At 49.0% G+C, this 21983-nt stretch overlaps 3 protein-coding genes across 3 annotated transcripts; 1 reads left to right on the top strand and 2 right to left on the bottom strand.

The window, feature by feature from the left end:
• Nucleotides 1-20: 20 nt before the first annotated feature.
• Nucleotides 21-979, bottom strand: LOC131211707 (large ribosomal subunit protein uL24m). Its single transcript, XM_058205289.1, has 2 exons — nt 776-979; nt 21-714 (listed from the first exon to the last, which is right to left on the bottom strand). Exons 1-2 carry the CDS (start codon nt 866-868, stop codon nt 52-54), a joined length of 756 nt encoding a protein of 251 aa, XP_058061272.1. The 5' UTR covers nt 869-979; the 3' UTR covers nt 21-51.
• Nucleotides 980-1298: 319 nt separating this feature from the next.
• LOC131209300 (geranylgeranyl transferase type-1 subunit beta) lies at nt 1299-3379 on the top strand. Its single transcript, XM_058202337.1, has 3 exons — nt 1299-1756; nt 1826-2303; nt 2361-3379. Exons 1-3 carry the CDS (start codon nt 1647-1649, stop codon nt 2886-2888), a joined length of 1116 nt encoding a protein of 371 aa, XP_058058320.1. The 5' UTR covers nt 1299-1646; the 3' UTR covers nt 2889-3379.
• A 784-nt stretch (nt 3380-4163) lies between these two features.
• On the bottom strand, nt 4164-20142 carry LOC131208174 (CD109 antigen). Its single transcript, XM_058200825.1, has 8 exons — nt 20116-20142; nt 9848-11722; nt 7374-9782; nt 7122-7308; nt 6468-7053; nt 6230-6404; nt 6052-6157; nt 4164-5978 (listed from the first exon to the last, which is right to left on the bottom strand). The coding sequence occupies exons 1-8, from the start codon at nt 20140-20142 to the stop codon at nt 5764-5766; spliced, it is 5580 nt and encodes a 1859-aa protein (XP_058056808.1). The 3' UTR covers nt 4164-5763.
• Nucleotides 20143-21983: the final 1841 nt, after the last annotated feature.

The raw sequence follows: 21983 nt of genomic DNA, 5'->3' as shown, positions 1-21983 counted from the left end.
TCCAACTAAGTTGTTCCTTCTACGATCCTATATTAACACATTCCCACACGCTCAATACCAATAAGTTTTGTACGGAACGCGATCCTCCTCGATGCCCTGTTCCCGCATTATGTCCATCTCGAATGTACAGAGGGCCGGCTGGAAGGTGATCTCCTTCACGACGTCCGCCGTCGTGTCCTTGTCTCGCTCGATATATGTTCCCTTCGTTTTGTAGTCGTGCGTTTCTTCGTTGGCTTTCGGCACCGGAATGATGCGTCCAGTTCGCATCGAAACCCGCACCGGCTCTCCGTCCTCCGTGTAGCGCCACTCGATCGGTGTCGCCTGCAGATCCGCTGGATCCACCAGCTGCACTTGGTTCGTCACCAGCAGAGGGCTCTCGGAACGAATCATAATGCCCGGATACTCTTTTTCGTCCGCCACCTTCCGCAGGTGGCAGTTAAGACCACTCACGATGACCCAGTTGCGTTCCTGTATCACCTGGCTCACGATACCCTGTTTACCTTTATCCTTGCCCACCAGCACCTCTACTCGGTCGCCCCGGAAAAAGCTCCATTGAGCGATCGGTTCCAGGAACACCTTCTTCCGGATTGTGCCCGGCATATTCTGTTGCCGGAACTGTCCCGACCATGGGCGGTTGGTGGTGAAGCGAAACTTTTTCCGCTCAACCGTGCGGGGCAGATACTGGGGCTTTCCGCGGGGTGTTTTCCAGTAAACCTGGCCAAAGAGTAAGATGCAAATTAGTTCGGTCGTGTGATGTTTATGTTGCTTTTTTTACCTGTTCCATGGAACGTTTAACGTAGGAGTCTGGAAAGTTGGCAAACTTCTTCGACCACTCGCCAACCTTCTGCAGCACACCCGTGAGGCGCATTTCGTGGCCTCTTTTTTGCACTGGTTTGTGGGATGATAAACTATTTGATAAACTAACTATTTGATAAACTAATTAACTGTTTTATAAACTATATCTCGCGATTTTGTTGTGTTCCCCGATATTATGAAACAACCGGCTGTTTTGACAGTTCTCACTGTTGTCAGAACTGTCAGAATGATAGAATACGTTTCTGCAGGGGTGTTGTGGGATTTTATGTGAAAACTATTGTTTTAGGTACCAACAATTGATTGTTTCATACGATTAGCGTTTCCGGTGCAGTAGTGTTTAGCGCAGAATTCTAAAATGATCCTTAATCTGATCAATTCCAAGCTTTTGCTATCCTCTTCAAATCTTCCGGTTTGTTTACAAACTCTTACGTCAGATTCGCAATCGGCACTTTGTTGACGACCAAAAAAAAAAATGACTCGCCTAGAGTCCGGTTGGAGTTTGGCCATCGTTTTATCTTAATCGCCTGCGGCACACATCGGTCCACTACCGGGTATTTACGGCAATCCGCTACGACCGTTCTCGAGCGATGCTCTCGCTTTCAGTGCCACAGTGCTGACCTTCCCGTAGCTGACCCGGAACCGTCTCCTAGTTCCTTTCGCTTTGTGTTGAATCACCCTCGAACATCCTTGAGCACCGTCTCCGGAGGGCAGTGATTGTTGGAATTACCGTCTGTTTCTTTGGGCTTTTTCGTTGCTTACCGGTGACCTTCCGATCGATTGTCGTTAGAGGCGCGAACGCTAGAAAGCTGGGTGCACTTCTGGGCGGTGAGATGGCCAGCAACGTTGAGGACGATGATGTGGAATTTCAAAAGCATGCCAAGTACTTCAAACGCTTCCTACACATCCTGCCGGAGCGCCTTGCCTCGCACGACTCCACCAGGTTTGTTTTCCGTTTGCGCCATTGTTTTTGCACGCATTTCACGGCATTCACATTTTGTCTTTCGCACAGGGTCACCATTGCCTTCTTTGCAGTCAGCGGACTGGATGTACTCAACTCGCTCGATCTGCTCACGGACAGCTTTCAGCAAGACATTATCAATTGGATCTACAAGCTGCAGGTGGTACCGGGACCGGGGGACCGGCCAGCCGGCGGCATTCAGGGATCGAGCACGTTCGATGTGCTCCCCGGCAGCACCGTTCACAACGGCAACGGGCTCCAGCAGTACCGCTGGGGTCATCTGGCGATCACGTACACTGGCATCGCCGTCCTCGTAGCGCTCGGTGATGATCTGTCGCGGCTCAACCGGCGGGCTATCATCGAAGGGGTTGCGGCCGTGCAGCGGGACGATGGCAGCTTCAGTGCCACGATCGAGGGCAGTGAGCACGATATGCGATTCGTGTACTGTGCGGCCGCCATCTGCGCAATGCTCAACGATTGGGGACAGGTCGACCGGCAGAAGATGGCTGAGTACATAATGAATAGCATCGTAAGTGTGTTACGGTTTCCGTTCTCGTTCGAGCCATGATTGAGAGTTCGTTTTCAGCGGTACGATTACGGCATCAGTCAGCACTACGAGATGGAGTCCCACGGAGGCACAACATTCTGTGCCATTGCGGCGCTCGAACTGAGTGGTCAGCTGCACCTCCTCACGGCCGAAGTGCGGGAACGAATCATCCGGTGGCTGGTGTTTCGTCAGGAGGATGGATTCCAGGGCCGACCGAACAAACCGGTCGACACCTGCTATGCGTTCTGGATCGGCGCGACACTGAAGATTCTCGGGGCGTTCGAGCTGACAAACTTCAAGGACAATCGCGACTACGTACTCTCGACGCAGGACACCACTGTCGGCGGGTTTTCCAAGTGGCCGCAGGCGTACACCGATCCATTTCACACGTACTTTGGCCTGTGCGGGTTAAGCTTCCTGAACGAGCCCGGTCTGCAGGAGGTGGTGCCGAGTTTGAACATATCGCAGCGTGCCTACCGTCATTTACAGGAGCTGCAACGTAACTGGGGTGTCGAGCGGGATGGCCACGCGTGCTCAAATGGCCAGGTGGCACTGCATATCGAGTAGCAGGCTTGCGTGCATGGGTGCTACAACGGAACGGCGCACAAACCTAGTAGAGATTCGTTCGAAGTGGAGTCCATCGATTTCGGTTTTGTTTGTGATTCACGGTTTCTCTCCCGACGGGGGAAGTACAAAGTGTATTTATTTGTTTTAGCGGTCAGGAACTGTTTGGCAGGAGGGGGGCAAGGGCAGTTTGGGGTGGACAAAACAACTACGCTTAGCGAAAACTTTTTTTAAGGCAGGCTTGAGGCGGCAAGATTGTGTACAGGCACTTTACAATCGTCATCGTTAGCATTAAAAGAGCGGTCGCTTATCAATTGGTAATAGCGTATTTTGTTGTGCTGTGCGGACACCGTCGAAAACGCTCCCGATCGACAGTACACCCCACGAAGAGAACATAAATGAAGCAGGGGATAGTAGGACAAGCGTCGGAAGCAGGAAAAAAAGACGGAACACAGCATGGCGGCATAAATTGTAGTGCTTAAGACGGGTCCCGCGATTGTGTAATAAAGCTGTTTTAGAGTAAACGCCTGGGAGATCTTGTCAATTCCATGGGAAACTGACCGGGGTCACAACACCCTGGCATCACATCTCGTCGAAAGAAAACAAACCACAAGAAATAAAACTTGTTTGCTGATTCTTTGTGATTCAACGCACGTAGGAGCTGTAACTTATTAGCGTAGCGGGAAACGGTGTTTGTCTTGTGATAAGAGCGACGGGTCGCTGCAATTACCTTTCGACAAGATCATCATCCGCGATGCTGCTGCTGCTGGGAAGTTGGCGGCGATCACGTTTCGTTTGCATAGTGCGCGGATTCGACGTTTATGGTACTGATTATCACGACGCTTTGGAAGCTGATTACCTGCACAGCGCGAAGGCCACTGGTAAGATGTAATACACCGCGCGTAGCAGTTATGTTGACCTTTACTTAACCGGTTATTTCTCCCACTTTTACGAAGCGCCATCATGCCATCATTTAAAACGATAGTTCCAAAAAGAGGAACGGCAGAGGTCTTAAATGTTGTGTAAAAAATTCATGCTGTAAGACGATTATGGAGCTATTATGGAATAGCTGTAGATCTGTAAACTCATCATCAGCGCTGATTGTTAAGTATTTTGACTTACATTATAAGGATATGACCATTTTTCACCCATTCGTTCGTTCAGTTCAAAAGCTTGTCACGTTGCTTTAAAACACACAAAAATAATTACAAATTTCCTCAATAGAGCAACGTTTTCGTTTATTTTCGCTCGGTTTACACGTTTTTCCATTGACGATTAACTCACAATTTCATTGTTGACGAAAAATTCACTTCGATCGTTAATACTTTTTTCCGCGATGATATGAACGCAAATGCTTGCTACGATTTCTATGTGCACCATTTGGTGATGGTAGTAACTGCGCGGCTTACTGAAAGAAAAATGCTTTTCAAAAATTCATCCTAACCTGGACACGTGTGGTTCCGTTTCCGGGTTGATTATTACACGATTATTAGAACCACTTTATCTGTTCTTCAAAAATACTCCTCCTGAGGGATCTCAGAGGTCGGAGGTCTTGGTGTAATGAGCACGACGCTAAGGCACCTTAACAATTTGTATCATTCGTTCGTAAATATTTCTCTTCGTGCTTTCGCAAATTGGCTAATACAGCACCACCACTACACAATCTGCTGGCTCATCGAAAGAAGATTTTCATTCTCCTCCTGAGTTCACCTGAGTGCTTGTTTAGGCTCTTCGACTGAACACACATACGTAGTTCTCGTTATGAATCATTGCAGGACAATTATTTAACTTGATTTCCACTCTGCTTCACTTTACGCCACAATATTTCAACCTACTTCAATACTAAACATGTAAACGCGTGTAATAAAAAACGAAATTAAAAAGATATAAAATTAAGAAATAGGTAAATCGAGAACGTGGAACGATTTATTTATGACCAGAATCATAATGGACGGCCTTTTGCTTTGCTTCGAGATTCGCTAATCTTTACTCGATTTTTTTTAAGATGGTGGAACTTAGATACTAAAACGAGAGTGTGGCGCGGAAAGTAAATTTAAAGAAAACGGTCCAGTACTGGCAGATGATGTACAGACAAAAAGAGAATGATGTCAAATAATGTGAAAAAAGTGTTAAGCAGAACCTACAAAAGATTCACAAAAAATATTAGCTAGCATCATACATTTCTTTCTTTGTCACTCGCCTTTCGTCTTAAATTCTAGTCTTTGACGGGCGCGTCTGTGGTTCGAAAATGGGTTCATATTCTTCTAATGGTGATGGGTTTGCAATTGTTCGCCATATAAAGTGTCTCTCACGAATGATCCTGGATTCGTTTCTTCATTCCCTAAAATTAGATCCTGCAGAGATCCTTCTCTGCTTCAACTGCTTTATACGTGGCTGGCATGAGCGCATCGGTGCATGCAAAACTTTCTCCTTCTATCCTCATCCGAGGTTCTTGATTATAAAAAATGGACGAAAAAAGTAATACATAAAAAACGGACGCAACAAAGTTCACAGTAATCCTAGAGCCTAGAGTTAATTCAGATGCTTTTCAAAGTATGTTTCGACCGTTTCCTAGTGTCTGCGCTAGCACTTCATTGAAGATTCTTGCCAAGAGATTCCGTAGGATTCTTTTTGGACATTGTTTAAAAAAACGGCAAAATAATAGTATTTACAGACGCTCCACTGGTCAAGCTTCTGTGGAACGCATTCGCGGACGAATTATATTGCTCATAAAGTGAAACGAAAAGCACACCAAATACGATTTTTGTTCTTACCTCCCAAAAGTGTTCTTTACACGTCTTTTCACCACGGGTCACACCACGGGTCTTTTCGGTGGGTGCACGCGCGGTCTAGCGGTAAGGCTGCGTGCTTCACGCATTTAGTCGTGCCAGAAAATCCAACTGTTTGGATGCACTATTCGATAGTGCCGGGCAACGATAACGAGCCCGGTCAGCAGCATCAGTGCGATCGAAACGGGCGACCGGGTGGCAAGATTGTAGATCGAACAGTACGGACACTGGGAGCTACCGCAGACTTCACAAATGTTCAGCAGATAGGTTTGCAGCGAGTCGAAGATCGTTTCGTTGAAGCGTTCTGATGGGAGATTGGTTGAAAAATAAAATTAAAATATCTCTAAAAATCGTAGAACTTGGTTTGTGGAACATACCTGGTGCGTAGTAGTCGTAAACACGGATCGGAAGATAGCGGGACATGTTGGCTACCGGCATCCAGCGTTCCAGCGTGAAGTTTACGCAAACATATTCATCGTCCAGCTAGAGAGAGTGTAATAACAGACAAAGATTTAGCTCGCCATTCTTCTACTTTAACAAATTGCCATCACTCACGTAGTCGAAGTAGAAGAGCACCTTCCGTTCCTGGTAACGGGCGCGCTGCAGGTTGCGGACACGTTGGCTGAGGATGTACGAGTCGAGTTTCTGCTGCTGGATCATGTAGCCGGTCGGTACGGCCACATCCAGCACCGCCATTCCCGAGCGTATCGATTCGGCTGTGTTGGTCCATCTGTTCAGAGAGTTGTAATAATTTGTAGATAGATCTGGTATCGGCTATCTCGGCCACGCTTACCTCTGGCAAATGACGTAGCTAATGTGCGACTGATTCCTGCCGTGGAAGATCGTGCGGGTAGTGAGATCGAACGCCGGAACTGGTGGTTGCGTTTGGAATTTGTACGTGTCGACCGAGTACTGAACGTGCATTTGCAATATGGCGTAACCAACACCGGTGGCCTCTACTCGCACCGTACCCCAAGCGTTGGGAACTTCCAAATGTTGCTGCTGGGCGAGGGTCTTTCTCGTGATGTGCAGGTGTCTCGTTTCACCGGGCAACGATGTGGCTTCCACCTTGATGGCGAGCTGCGTCACGTTGGAAACGCGGTTTCGGGTGCTGTACTCCGTGAGAGCTTTCATCGCCAGACCCGTATCCTGACTGGAAGCCCATCCACCGTCCATCAACCGCTGAGCGTTCAGCCACGCCACAATCGGATCGACGTGCAGTTCCTGGCGCGAGACGAACGTGAGCAACGCGTAAGCCGTAGCCTGGATGTTCAGCGAGTCGTATTTGTACGGCAAGCGGGGCAACGAGAAGTAACGCTGATTTTCCAGCTTTGTCGGCGGCAATGGCACTTCCTCTTCGCCCCAGTAATTGAATTCACCTACGTGAAAGAAGGACGAATTAATAGAAAACACGCTTCAACGATATGGCCGCCCGTTTCTTGCTTACCGATCGATCTCATCTTGAACGATAGCATCGTAAAAGCGGCTTCCGCCTTCGGTGCCTTCGCTATCATAAGGGCGTACGCGACGATCGCGATTTCGTACGTCGAACCGGCATCCTTAATCGATGCTACGTTCCTCTGCAAGTACTGTACCGCCCGTTGCTGTGCCAGCGCCACTCTGGAGGCCAATTTCTGTAATCATAAATAAGGAATTTAAGCTAACGCCCAAAAAGTACAGCTCCCGCTAAACAACCTACCCCCGATGGAAGCGTAACCGTGGTCAGTGTAATCAAAACGTGCGCCGTCAGCGTAATGTTCTTCTCGCGAACCAGCTCGTTGCGGGAGAAAAATCCGGAATGGTTAGCCTTTCGATCGGGCATCCACGACACCTCCCAGAACGAACCGTCCTCCTTCTGGTGGCGCAGCAGCCAGCGCATGTTCTTCTGGATCATCGTCGGGTCGATGAAGATAAAGTTCTCGTACTCGTACTGGCCGGCCATCTCGCCGAACACCTGCGCACAGTACGCCGTCAGCCACACGGACGGGGCCGATTGGTTCCAGTCCGCACGGAACAACGAAAACGCGCCGTCCTCCATCAGGTAGCTGAGCTGGCGCTGGTAGAGGATGTTCATGAAGTGGAACGCATCCCGTTCCGTTTTCTTGTCCCGCAGCGTACTGGCGCGCATGTACTTGATCGTGTAAAAGTTGGCCGCGAAGCTGAACATGTTCTGCTCGGCCGCATCCATCGGCAGCGTCAGCAGGGACGTCGTGTTGATCGGCATCGTCGGGAAGATCGCTCCGACAACGTCGCCCACCACGGAAATGCGGGCCTTGTTCGAACCGAACACATAGTAGCGATCGATTTCGTACGGAATGATCGGTGTTTCGGTGACGTTGACGTGCATGAACTGCACCAGGTAGGCACGGTTGCGGAGATCGAGCAAAATCGACTGGTGCCGGTACTGGGGCAGCCCGTCCGCTTCGACCGTAATTTGGCGGCTGATTTGCGATGCCCCGAGCAACGTGGAAGCGTGGATCGTAACCTCAATCTCACCGAGCCGCGTCGGTACGATCGGGAGGTACACGTTGGCGGAATCCTGTGCGTTCAGGTAGATGTAGAACTGATGCTCTCCGTACGAGGTCCGGGGGTTGTACGATCGCACGATACCGTCCTCTTCGACGTGCACGAACTTGTAGTCGGGTGAGCTGTGCAGTACGACCGTGGCCTCGATGTCCACCGTTTGATAGTTGAACACGGCCACACGGATACCGACCTGTTCGCCCTGGTGACACTTGGTCGGCATTTCGACGTTGATGAAGAACGGCTGAATGCCGACGTACTCGATCGGCCGCCGGATCATTCCGAAACCGCGCGTCCCACTAATACCGAACGCCGACACCGACCACAGGGCCGGAGTTTTCGGAACCTCCAGGTTGAAGATGTACCTTCCGTGCGGCCCGATGTTGACGTCCTTCCAGACCCACACGTTCTGGTACTGGCGCAGGATACGGTTGAAGCGGTACTTGCGGAACTCGAGCAGCTGCGTTTCGTTGCGCATGTGGCACCCGGCCTCATCCGTACCATCCTCACAGTCCATGTAACCATCGCACCGTTTGTCATTCCGGTAGCACCGCCCGTTAAGGCACTCGCTATAGTTGAGTGTACGATCGCAGGCGGACGGACGCAACGGAACAATACCGTCGGTGAACACGATCAGGCCCGCGTATTCGAATGTCCGGTTCGCATCAATACCGAAGGTCGACGCCGGGTAGTACACCAGCTCGTCCGGATCGCCCTCGTGTGACATCCACGTTTTCTTGAACGTTCCGTTGGTGTGCTCGTCGAACGAGAGCATCTTCGAGATGACGTTCGCGTACGTCAGCTCGTTTCCGGCCTGCATCGTGTAGAACGCGTTGTCGATACCGGACAGACCGACGTACGAGCCGGGTTCGCCGTAGATTGCCACCTCCACCTTCTCGCCGGTGCGCGCCTTCCGGTTGTTGATGTACACGGTGAAGTTGTTGCGCGAGATCCCGTTCACCGGGAAAGTCAGACTGTCGGCCAGCAGCTTACCGTATCGGCCAATGTGCCACACGACGATCGTGGCCGCCGGTGCCATTTCTGCGCTGAGCGTAATCGACATCGTCTTCACGCCACCGTCCATGTTCTCGTGCCCCGTGATCAGAATGATGCCCTTCGACATGACCAGATAGTCGAACGCCTTCAGGTAGAAGTTGCTCTGCACGTGCAGCGTTATGTACTCGCCCACCTTCGGATCGGTGGTGCTCGTGTACACCTTGATGTTGTGGTTCTTGGGCGAAAAGTGGGACAGCAGCAGCAGCTCGGTGGTCGCCCGCTCCCCGAACGGATCTTCGTAGGTCGCAGTCAGGCGCATCGATTGAATTTCGTTCAGAAACTCCGTCGTTTGCTTCGTATTTTCGAGGTTCAGATCGTTGCGGATGTCGATCTTCATCTCCCAAACGCCCGCCTTTTCCGACATGTGCAGGAGCCGTGGTTCCAGTGTGTTCCGTCCACCCGATGCGCGGCTGTCGATCGAACCCGAAACCTCCATCCGGCCCGGGTTGTACATACTCAGTGGCAGCGGTGATCCGTCGTGATATTCCGCGATCAAATACACGGTGAATGGCATCGATGGTTTGAAGACCTAAAAGAAAAAAAGGGTTTCAGTGGCCGTGGCCAACAAAAAGTCGCGTGCTGATCGCAACCAACCTGAGGTGAATCGCCAAGGAACGCGATACGGATCGACGAGTTGTAGACGCGGGTCAGGGCGTAACCTTCCACGACCTCGTCGTAGAACCGCTCCCCGACGCGCGCCGTGAACAGAATCTCCATACCGGACAGATTGGGAACGAGCTGGGCCAATTCGGACATCGGGAACCGGAAATGGTAGGTACCGTTGAAGTAGCGCAAAAACGGCAAGCTTTCCCGGTACGTGTTGGTCCACGAGTCCCACTGGGCGTCCGTTTCGATCGGTTTCTTCACCCAGAAGGGCCACTCTTCGTCGAAGTTTAGGTGCCGCTCGATGACGTACGAATCCTGGAAGCTACCGGATGACGACGACGTAGGATAGCGCCCACCGTCGTAGTTCTGGTTAGTCTCATACCCACTGATCCCGCCAGCCTGGTCACGGTTCACCGTGCTCGTGAAGGTATTCTGGGGATTGTTGTACAGCAGGTCGGGGTTCGATTTCTGCAGATAGTACGGCACGTTCTGGCTGGCAAGGTTCGTCAAGCGACCCAGATTGCCTACGCGGTGCATCTGATTGATGGCCTGCGGGTTGAACCAACCGATCGGTCGGATCGTAGCCTTCAGCGTCAGATTACCCTTCACCGGTGTACCGTTCGTAAAGTTGGCCATAATGCGCCCATGCACGTAGCGCTGGGTGTTGAAGAAGAAAGCCGGCATCGTGACGTTCACCTCGAACCGGGTCTGGTAGTACTCCTCGACGCTGAAGACGGCCTCCTCCGTTTGACCCTGCGCCTGGATCCGTACCGTCCAATCACCGAACACCGGCTGATCGGATAGCTGATACTGCAAGCTAACCGAACCCTGGTTCGACTGCCGTGACAACCAGCGGCGCATGATGTGTTCGTTCGGGTCGAGCATGTACACGTCCATCTCCCTATCGAAACCCTTCAGCTCGGTCGTGATGGGAATGGCCCGGAATCGCACCGTTTCCCCCTGCATGTACACCGGTTTGTCCGTCTGCACGAAGATCGTCATCGAGCGCTGGGAGAAGATCAGCTTCGTCTCGTTGGCGAACACGTAACCGCCAAAGTTCTTGTCGTGCGAACCCTCGACCCGCAGCTTGTACTCGCCCACCACGCTGGTCGGCGGGACTCGCATCAGCAGTGACTCCGGCACTCCCGGTGTGATCGGTTTCGTCTCGCTGCTCATCTCCACGCCGTCCCGCGAAATACTGGCCCGGATGCTGATCGGCAGCCGGGACTCCAGCACCGACACGGACACCTTGTACACTTGTCCGGGGCGCACCATCTTCGAGGCGACGATGAAGTACGTGATGCCACGCGAGAACTGATTACCGGCACCGTAATCCTTGACCAGCGGGTTGCGGTTGAAGCTGACGCGCGGCCGGGTCGTCGTTTGGCGGTTGTTGAAGAAGTAGTCGCGCGGGGTGGTCGACTGGAAGATCACGTTGTTCCGGTTCTCCGGATCGAACCGGTTGTCGATGCTGTTCGAGTCGCGGTTGTTGAAGTTGTTGTTGCCGTTGTAGTAGTTGGGCTGATAGTTCGTACCGGATGTTGGCGGTAGGCCACCAGCACCACTTCCGAAGCCTTGGTTCTGCCGGGACGACGTATTCGGATCGTACTGGCCGCCGCTTTGAAACGGTGGATTGTCGTACTGTCGCCCGAACGGGTTACTCTGCGGGTTGTTACTGCTGTAGCGCGTGGCATCATTGTTCGATTGTTGCTGTGGTTGGGTCTGCTGGGCCCGGGCGTGCAGGACAACCGAGCGGGACAGGAGCAGAACACAGAGGAGCGTTTTCAGCGCACCCGACCCATAGGTCGGATGCCCACCGGGGCTCATGTTGCGATCGGTTAGGGCCTTGGTTTGTTGCGCACTCTGCGAAGGATACGAAAATGAACAGAATATTAATGTTATTTCGATGCATACGATTATAATGAGTTCAATGGTTGGAAAAAAAGATAAAGTTAGTTTGTGCAATATTTCTACCTTTCCAAAAATATAGCCCATAAAATGGAAGGTATTACGAATAATTCACTAAAAGCATCCCCCCCCCGGGGGGGGGGGAAGGTTTAATCTCAACGATGGCTCAGGCAAGTGCCTTTCGCAGACAATTTCACGCCCGCACCAACCAATCCATTATCTAACGCTGTGTTTGGCAGATGTGTTTCAACAATCCTCAGAGACCTGCACATAAAAGCAAATGCCTCTAGCCGACACAGGCAGCAAGGGGTACCAACCCTCGAAAACTTCGGGGCGGCTTTTGCGTATTAGCGAAGGACGCAGCATGGAGGTCTTAACTAAGCCATAAAATTAATATCATTTAAGATCAATAATGATAGACGCACATGGTGCACTTTCTCCCGCGTTAGAAACGCGGCGACGGCCTTTCAACAAATGGCGAAAAATGCCACCCATTTTTGGGATGGCCTCGGACCGACTCCGAATTAAGCTAATTGCCAGCGGAGACAAAAGGATCAACAAAGACGTGAAGCAAACTGTGGCCAGCAAGTGTCATCTGGGAGGCGACCGATCGATCATTAATCATTTTAATTAATTTTTCAGCATGTTCTTTGATTTGTATCAACTTAAGGAAAAAGTGACACTTCATTTCGGGCCACCATCAATCAGACGACAGTGTCCCAAATAATCTCGATTCTGTCTATGGTAAGAGTACTTTGGGAAAAGTTACGCGACAGCATTATCAAATCATAAGCCAACGTATTTAATGAGGTCCCTCCGAAAGTCTTCAACAATAAACTCATTATCCGAACCGACTGTGGACATCCTTTTCTTTACTCGCCCCGATTGACTCCGCATAGTCTTGGGTTCACTACGGTGCCATTAAACTTGGGTGATGGGCCCCTTTGGTTACTCCATATATCAACCATAATTAGTCATCAAGCGCCTGGACGAACGACCTCTCTCGAAGATCGTTTATCATGATGGCGCCGCCACGAATGTATGGGCGCAGACTTCAATCTTTTGGCATCCATTTACTGTTCCTTTCCTGCGAAGTGGAAGTGGAGTGTTCATGTGTCAGGGATGTAATTAAATCTCGCACAATGAAAGTTCACATTTTGAACCAAAAAAAAAATCGCGCCATGATCGTTATCTATTGCTCATTCGCTCACCACCTTCCTCGTTGGTTGGAAAATGGAAATGAATTTATTACGCTCGGTTGGGTGGTGGCGCAACTCCGTCGACCACATCTCCGACACTTTCCAGAACAGACAGGCACAACAGCAGTAGCACACGACGGCGCCAGCCCCCGGGAAAATTGAATGTCGGATTTAAATCAGCGATTAAGAACGGCACATTTAAGCCAATTTTAGCACTGCCTTCTCCCCCATCGTGATGCGTATTTAAAATCTGTAAAGTGATTTCGTTCGGAAGCGACACTCGAACCGTGGCGCTAAATAATGGCAAACCGAATCCTTTCGGGGAGATATGGTCAATACTGCCAGAAGTCACACCATTTGTTGCGCTGAACAGGCACAGCGGAGACCCTCAACCGGAAAATCGATAGTAGGACTACTGAAGGTCACAGCCGAGGCCGGGGGTTAATAAAGGTTAACGACAAGTGCCACGCAAAAACTCCTGGATCCTGGACACAGAGAGAGGAAAAAAGGGCAAGCAAAAAAGGTCCATAATGTGACACTTCATTTCACGGCACTTTGATTCGCGACGAGCGCTTCGGAAGAGTGCTCGCCGTTCTGGAAAGAAAAACGGCGTGAAAAATACACGGCATTTTTGGCTATCGTTTGTGATTTTTTATCCCATTCTGAAAAGAGATAAAAGAAAAGTATGTTGCGAGAGTACCCAAAGAACCTTTTTCCAAGTATCCAAAATGTTTTTATTTTTTTTCGTGGAAATTCATGAACATATTCACAGAACGCCATTCAAAGCCCGGCCGTGACCGTGAAAATACTCTTTTCCAAGCGCACAATCGATGGAACGTGAATGGACCCAGCGACAATCAATTGACTTCATTTGGGGCCTTCTTATTTCGTGTTGAGCATTGTTCGGCAACAAAACGTGGTCAGGGCGCGACTTCCATAAGAGCGTGACCGCGATGGTTAGTTGCATGTTTAACATATTCATGCATTGTGGGGCACAGGCACAGTGACGAAAGAGCCAAAACACAATGATCATCATCACGATGACACGCGTGGGGTCACTGACGGTGTCTGTCAGCGAACGTCCGTCATTAACCAAAGAACTATTGAGACACATTTTGCTACAAAATTATTGCTGAATAAGAAACGGAGTAATAAACCGATTTTGTCGGCCGTTTACAAACATGTGCCTGGGTGGTCCCGAAACGGTGGTGATGATTTTTCAAATCTTGTCTTCGCCTAAGAATTGCGGTTGCCACCCCCCTCGGGGTGTGATGTAACGTTATCTGTTTCTCTGCGCACCACTTGAGCCGTCAGAATATGTTTTCCTGACACCGGACACCGATGCGCGAGAAAAAATGTGGTCCAGCAGCGACGGGGGCACGATCGGGGCAAATGTATGTGTAGGAGAGAAAAACATACAGGCCACTATCTGGCAGGAATATGCCCGATCGGTGGTCTACTTGAGAGGTTTGAGACGCACGGCACACATATTTGTTGCTTGCAGGGAAAGGCATGTCAGCCACCAACTCAACGCGAGCGAGGCTCCGGAGGATCACGGCTACTCGTGGTTAAATGAAGCCAACACTGGCCGGCCACTGGTTGGTGGTGGTGCTGAGGTTCCCCAAGTTCGTTAGTGGTTTGTTTTCCAACAAACGTCGATATCGATCCGTTTTGGTTCTCGTCAAAGAGTGGCTCCGGAACAGCACTTCTTACGTTCCTGCCGCTGTGAAACTTGTGATACTAACCAGACGTATCGATAAAAGCATAGCGTAAGATGCTTCCAGCAGATGGGTTCGTCCGGACGAAAAATCAAAGGGTTTCTCGGTTCTGGGGAATCTAGAACGGAGGTGTGTGTCTATTGACCAATTACAGGCTGAAGTCAAGTAGTGAAATATTAAAGAATTTTCAAAACATGTTCCAAGATATAGAGTAAAGATCAAACTGAGATTGTGCACAAAAGTAATTAATGTTCGATGTCTGCGGGATAAAAACGAGACATAAATTGGACACAGCAAAGCGGGAATTTTCATCTCACAGAAATCTATTAAAAAACGCTTCAATTACAAACTCCCATTTCTCAGCATTCCGTGGTCCAGATTCCGTTGTTTGCTTTTCAGGGGTTCGCGGGTGCCGTTCTTCAACAAACATCAATTTGGCGTGCCTTTTACAATATGTTGGTCGCTCGGAAAGAGTACGGAGAGCACACGGAAGCGAACGGATTGCAACCGGAGATCGACTGTGTGCTGCAGCTGCATCCTCTTCTGGATTGTTAATGCGATTCCCGACCAGATGTTCCCTCGAGAGAGCATCTTCCTCCTCTACGAAGACGATGATGATGGTGGGCATGAATATGAAAACCACATGAAAACATGTGCCTCGGGGCGGCGTGCGTATCGGTTAAACACATTAGTTATTGCAGAGCAACACGCGAGTCGACCGCCGCCACGCGGCTTATGATGGCCACACGCCAGTTTTTTATTTCGGTTTTGGTTTTTAAATCAATCTCTCGTAAATCAGAACGCGAGTTGAGGAGGAGGAGGATCTTCGCAACAAATTAATCTACTTTTCTGCATTCCTCGTGACGCACAAGACATAATTTCGACCACTTTAGAGCCGTGTGCGATGCATGCTAATCAACCCGGAGAAGAGATGTTTTATGGAAAACTAAAAATGCTTCATCCATTCATGTCCCGAGGGGGGGCCACTAGGAAAGTAGTAGCAGCTGCGGCACTACGTCGTGTGAAGCCAAATGCTCCTTCGCATTTCCAGTCTCGGGGAGAGTAATGGACCATCGTCGAAAAGAATGGAGGCTTCTAAAAATACTCCAAACTGCATTAAACCTTGGCGGTCGGTTGGACTGCGGCGCCACGAGAAGCGGATCCGTGTAATAGACGGAAGAAAATGTTGCAGCATCACCCACCACCCACCGTCACACGGAATCGAGAATCGGATTGAACGGCTGAAGTAAATTTTTTGGTGAAAATAATTTACTACGATAACATAAACAAACGCGAAATGGATGGATCGGCTGGCTGGCAGTAGGACACGGGGAAGCAACCGACTGATCTCCGGAATGAACCCTTTCTAGAGAAGAGGTACGATCCCTCGTTTGGAAGGTGCCCAGGGAGACAAAACAGCGTTGAAACAGCTTTGACGTGGCTTGGATCGACATTAATCACAACCAGGAGGAGTCCGGTCAGTCGATCGTTAAAAATGGATCGACCACAGTGAAGTGTTGAGAACGTCATGAGGCGCGGCGCATTCTAACTTTAGTTCAGCTCCGTTCCGCCGGGTCAGGTCCAGAGATTCGTATCCTTCCTTCGCCATGAACTGGAAAAGTAACTCCCTTCTGGCTGATGGTGGTGTTGATGGCGGCTTCGAACAATTTTCATTTTTAGATTGATCGCCGCAGATCATCACACATCATAATCTACGGCTTCCGTATTTGCCAGTTAAGCTTACCACCACTCATAAGAAACAGTAACGATCGAAGAAGAGGCCATTCCATGACAACACAACGGCAACAAACAACCAATAAAGGATATCTCTGGAGAGCGATCCGGAAAACAGAAAGATTAGTGGCCGTTTGCCCCACCAAAAAACAAACGGAACATAAAAAAGAAGAGGCCATTTATTTGATGCTCCCCCTACTTTTGCTCCCTCTCATAATCATAAATCATAGATAACTAATTCTAAGCTTCGGCCTTTTTGGGCCATCGAAAAGAAAGGAAACGTCCATGACCCACTAAAGGGCTGAGAGAAGTCAACCAACATCGGGCACAAAAAGCAGAGCTCTTTCTTTTACTTGACCTGCATTTTAAGAGCGTCCATAAAACCCCAGAAACAAGTGAAGAAGTTGGTAAAAGCGGCCGCTTACCATCCAGAGAGCCACATACTACCCCAATAATTTGTTCAGCATTGTTGACGGTTGCTGTGCCCCATAAATCTTGCTTCCATCGTCCACCTGCACACACAACAACCCCCTGCGTGCGGACCAAACCACCTCCCCAAACTAGAACTTAATTCCCCCTTCAAATTCCCTGCTTTTCCAGACAACCCCAGAGAGACTAAAACTGAGTGCGCGCGCCAAGGTTCAACGTCCTTCTTCTAGCTCGGTTTTTACACTGGTCGTAACTTGGCGTCGTCGTTTTTTTTTCTCGGGAAACTCTAAACAAGAAAATGGCCATGAAAGTGCCATCATTTTCAAAACTTTCCCTTTCGCGACCGACAGAGAGTAAATTGCCTTCGCAGACGTGTCCTTGTGCTCTCTCTCTCGCTTCTTCTTGGGATCGACTTGGGTTGTTGTCATTTTGGAAGCCTGATGTTTCTGTTATCTTTATCACTCGAGAAACGTGACTTCTTTTCGAATGAGAGCCTCATTTCCCGGGATGGAACTACACTTACACCCAACTGGTGTGCTGATGGCTTGAAGAAGCGCTGCTGCTTCGCTTCGGCATTGGGCTGGAAAATTTAATTAAAATTCGTATCCCATTATTTGGGAGGCAAACCCGAAAAAGCCGGTTGCCGGTAACGACGGAGAGTTTTACCGGTAAAAATCGATACATTCTCTCTCTCCGATGCTCTCGCTGATGAAAATCAGTCACAAATGTGTTTGTTGTTGTGTGCCTCTGGTTAAAGGATTCGAGGCCCACAACCTCCCACACGGTACGAATTGAATAATTCATTATTAATCCAAGATGAAATTAGTTTTCTGACCCTTCGATGGAAGAATCTAATTCATGGCTCTAGCTGCTCTGTTACTATAAAATTTGAGCTCCTCAACAAATCCCAATGCTGTAAATTTCTTTATTGAAACGACTAAAGTAGCTTAAAAAAGAATGTTCTTAAAGGAGTATAGAGTGGAAGAAATAAATTATTTCTTGTCATCCCTTGTGCCGATGGCAATGGAACTTACGAGACACTTAGAACGACAGCTTATTGATGAAGGTTGATTAAATTTTTGAGCGCAATCGTTTAACATGACGTAAGTTAACGTTCTGTGTAAGGAGAGCAGCAGTACGCCACCAACAACATTTCAGCATTGGCGTTTTAGAAAAGAGGAAATTTTATTTATTCGCTTTTCGGTGCGGTTCAATTTTCCACGGTTTAACAGGCAAAGTGAAATATATGACTCGCTGTGCGGCGGCGTTCTGAGTGAAAATGTATTTTATAAGGTTTTAAATCCCCTTCGGAAAGACGGATCGTATCTCGGGCCAGCGCCGCAGAGAGCGAGTGAGTCATTAAAGTTTAACAACATTTTCTTCACTTTCGCGCCGGAGCCGTGCGCGCTTTCACAATTAATATTCTGGCTGCCGCCCGTAGGGTGATTTCTCCTCGAGCCTTTCGAAACCCTCCTTGCGGTCAAACACGTGGACGGGCGGCGGAAAAGATTAGCATTTTATGCAATTCCGACCCAGCCAGCCGCCAAAAACCAAACTTGCTTCCCTTGCTGCGCGATTTTTGGGTGACTTTTCCCCCAATTCCGGCTTCTGTTTTCCTTCGGCGTTATGTGCCTTTCCATGTATGGAGAAGATTCGGTTCGTCTGATGGTGATTAAATGACGGACTCTCCGGGAACGACAGCTTGTGGCCCGGCATCGTTGGCACCCCTCGCTTATGTGCAAATCTAATCATCGCTCCCAAATCGTGGAAATGAGATTATGGGCCGGAAGATGCGTTTCTTACGGTAGGATGGATACACCACTCCTGGGTTTGCCCCGAGGGCAACGCAAACGGAATTGTGGTTCCCGGCGCCTCCCTTGACACACATTTTCCGGAGGGGGCAGATGCAGAGCACCGACCGAAATTGGGAGGGTTGCAAGTGTGCAATCATCTCCCTCGGGAGAGGCCGCCTCTCGATGGCCACACAGCCCAACAGCAATGTGTCGTAATGTGTTCGTATTATCGGAACAGGGCGCAAGTGGTTAGGAGGGCACACGCTAATACTTGGATAGGACATAAACCATCTGACAGCAAACCTTTCGAGAGAACGCTGTGCCGCAAACTTTGGAGCCGAATGGAAAGAAATACTTGAAAAATTCCCAATAACGTTCCCAAACTAATTTCCGGTTCGAAAACTGATGGCGGAAATCGAGCATTAAAATCCTACACTTGACTGGAAGAGTAAATTGTGTTGTACCCAAAAGTTTGAACAATATGAACCTACGATTAGATTGAACAACGGAACACAGAACAACAACAGAGGTAGTGCCGCCGCCGCATTGTGCTATTATGCTACCCAACTGCGTTTGAAAACTACAGAAGCTAGTCACGGGGCGCGACGCACGAGAACTGTTGGGCACAGCACTAATAATTGATCCATTAGCGATGTTCGGCTTGGTGGATGATGTTGTGGCAAAAAGCAATTTTCCCATACAGCATACCAGTCATGCATAAATTTAGTCTAAAATAGAGACACCACGCCCGATTAAAATTGATCACGGCACGCTAGTGGATCGGTGTTTGTTGATGCCCGCGCGTTCCGCCGTAGTTTATGTTGTAGAAAAATGATGTGAGGCGCCAGAACACGATATGTGCCGTTTTCTATATGTGCTAGACGACAATGGACGTTAATTATTAGAAGAGGACCCTTATCATCAGCGCGAGGGAAAAAACAACATTCTCCTGAAAGAATTTATCGTTTGGAGTCATGTGTTCCCTACTTTAAAGCCAGAGGAGCCTGTCTCTCTCTCTGGGAGCCACACGTTTTTTATCATCCTTGCGCTTCAGCGTTCGTCATAAATTTACAATTAACCGAGAAAAGCATTTCACCCTCGGCGAACATGAAACGAAACTTGATGCAGTGCGCCCGGTTCCCGTTTTTTGGAGAAATTTGTTTGTCTATAAATGCTGAAAAACAATAAAAACGGGGATCAGGGAAATGGTTTTTACGATCGCGGGAAAATCGAACTCCTCTTCACTCGATGCATGACGACGCATTACATGATGTTCTCTGCCGAATCGAATTATACAACTTTTAGAACAAATGCCATATTTAACGTGGAACAGAGTTTTGGGTGAAAGGTTTCCCGAGCGAATGTTTCGAGGAACTCCACAGTTCTGTGACACAACGCACCTGCGCTGCAACGGCCAAAGTTGATAGGGAAAATGTTTAGATGACCGAAAAGTGCACGGGGCCATCGTAACTCACATGATCGGACAGTTGCGTTGGGAACATAATGCTCACTCAGCAGCATACCGGATACGGGCGCTGGTGGGCCGGTGGTGTACCAAGAATGACCCGTGCCCCATGTTCTGTCTCACTCGAGGGTAATTAGGGTCCGAGCACGAGTCACGCGTGCAGTGAAATCATTTGAAGCGGAACGGAAACCAAAAACCACTGTCGGGTGGTGCATTTTCTCTCTTGGGGCGGTTTCCAACGTTAGGGAAAAATTGTGACCCATGAAAAAGCGGAAATGACAAATTCGTTGCACCAAGGGGAGGCCCAGGCAGTGCACTGATCTAAGCACATAGAGTAAGGAGTAGAAACAACAATTATTAACAATTCCTAAAGGGTGTGAAAAATACAGCTATTTTCTGTTCACTAGAGTATCGAAGGGAACGAAGATCGATTCGAGTTTTGGCCATTTTCGGTTGTCAAGTGTTTCTCTTCCTTTTCCCGATTCCAAAGAATATTCCAACCAGGCGAAGTGTTGCTTCCGATCGAAAAATGCATCGAAAGAATGAGAAAACGGTCCAACATGCAGCTGGCGTCTGGTCTAAGCGCCCCGGCGGCGCGGTGCTTAAGGGTTTAAAAAGATCGACGCCACCGATCGACGCAAGAAACAAACGTGTCTTTGCAGAAGGCGCATTTTCCGGGTGTTGAAAGGAAATCCGAAACCAGCGCTAGGGTCTCCGCTCTCATCGTGGATTCGGAGTGCATTCCTGCTTTTCATTTACCCACAAAGCCACGTGAGGGTCGCGCTCTGTGCCGTTAAGTGTGCACGCGCACGACGCGGAAATTGTTGAGATACTTGGCGGTTTTGGACCACGAAAAGGACGGTACAAGAAATAATGTACACTGGAGGACCGATAAATCTGACGGTGAAGGCCACAACAACAGTCTTCGTTTGCAGAGAGACACCCCGGCGGTCTTTTGGGCGACACGCGACTTTCTTTGACTTTGTTCCCTCGTCTTAGGCTCAACACGTCTGTCGTCGTCGTCATTAGTATTTTCTCATTGAGATAAATATATACCCTTCGACGGGGCGTCCGTCCTCCGTCGTGTGTACCCAAGAGGATCATTACCTTCGAAAATGGCAGCAGTCTCAAACTTCGATCGTTCGGCGTTTCCCAACCACAGCCCACAACCGAGCCTTTTGCGGTGGTGTTTGTTTTGACGTTTTTTCCATGTTCATCCCATGTGGCCTTCCATGTGATCGGCGGAACACGAGCAAGCGAAAGAAAGTATGTCCTCACCCGAAAAAGAAGAAGAAACGCCAGGAACCGTTTGCTGCATCGAATAGAAATTTGTAGACAACATTTCTCGCTGGCGGATGGCGCAAAGAGAAGATATTAAATTACTATTTGGTTAAAGTTTGTGACCGACACAGAGCAGCGCGGACAGCGCGCTTTTCCCCTATGACGCTCTCGATCGCTACGAGAATTGAAGAAAGATCTACGATCTGTGAAACATGACGAATTGACGGCAAACCGAAAGTGACAGCAATGGTGAGGTGTTAGAAGAAAAACAAGTCCACCTTTTCTTGAGCATAATTAACAGGAGGGGTCTATTAAATTTTAATATGTATGACAATTAGTTAGACAAGTCGAGCGACAGGAAACATCATTTAGAATGTAAACGAGAGACCATGTTGCTCCCGTTGCCGTAGACTTTCCTGTATTAATATTTGATTTAGAGGAATGCTGGCAGTTTGAAATTGGAGTGATCAAACGTACTTCAAATAAAAGACTCTTGTCACTAAGCATAAATTCGAAGGTTGATTTAAAATATTAAAAGAAACGTAATTCCAAAAGTTTTGAACCAAAAATAGCAATTAAGTTTCCCAAAAAATATAC

Source organism: Anopheles bellator, chromosome 2 (genome assembly GCF_943735745.2).
Source record: "Anopheles bellator chromosome 2, idAnoBellAS_SP24_06.2, whole genome shotgun sequence".
In the NCBI taxonomy this organism is placed as follows: domain Eukaryota; kingdom Metazoa; phylum Arthropoda; class Insecta; order Diptera; family Culicidae; genus Anopheles; species Anopheles bellator.
Note: the sequence above shows the minus strand (reverse complement) of the source record. Positions and strands in the feature narration are given on the sequence as shown.

Bases quoted from the DNA above. Each gene is read 5' to 3' on its own strand.
- LOC131211707 (XM_058205289.1), bottom strand. From the start codon at position 868: ATGCGCCTCACGGGTGTGCTGCAGAAGGTTGGCGAGTGGTCGAAGAAG. The intron at 715-775 runs GTAAAAAAAGCA...CTCTTTGGCCAG, and splicing joins TTAAACGTTCCATGGAACAG to GTTTACTGGAAAACACCCCG.
- LOC131209300 (XM_058202337.1), top strand. From the start codon at position 1,647: ATGGCCAGCAACGTTGAGGACGATGATGTGGAATTTCAAAAGCATGCC. The intron at 1,757-1,825 runs GTTTGTTTTCCG...TCTTTCGCACAG, and splicing joins GCCTCGCACGACTCCACCAG to GGTCACCATTGCCTTCTTTG. The intron at 2,304-2,360 runs GTAAGTGTGTTA...GTTCGTTTTCAG, and splicing joins AGTACATAATGAATAGCATC to CGGTACGATTACGGCATCAG.
- LOC131208174 (XM_058200825.1), bottom strand. From the start codon at position 20,142: ATGTTCCCAACGCAACTGTCCGATCAT. The intron at 11,723-20,115 runs GTGAGTTACGAT...TATCCTTCGCAG, and splicing joins CAACGCAACTGTCCGATCAT to AGTGCGCAACAAACCAAGGC. The intron at 7,309-7,373 runs GTAGGTTGTTTA...TTATGATTACAG, and splicing joins CGGTTACGCTTCCATCGGGG to AAATTGGCCTCCAGAGTGGC.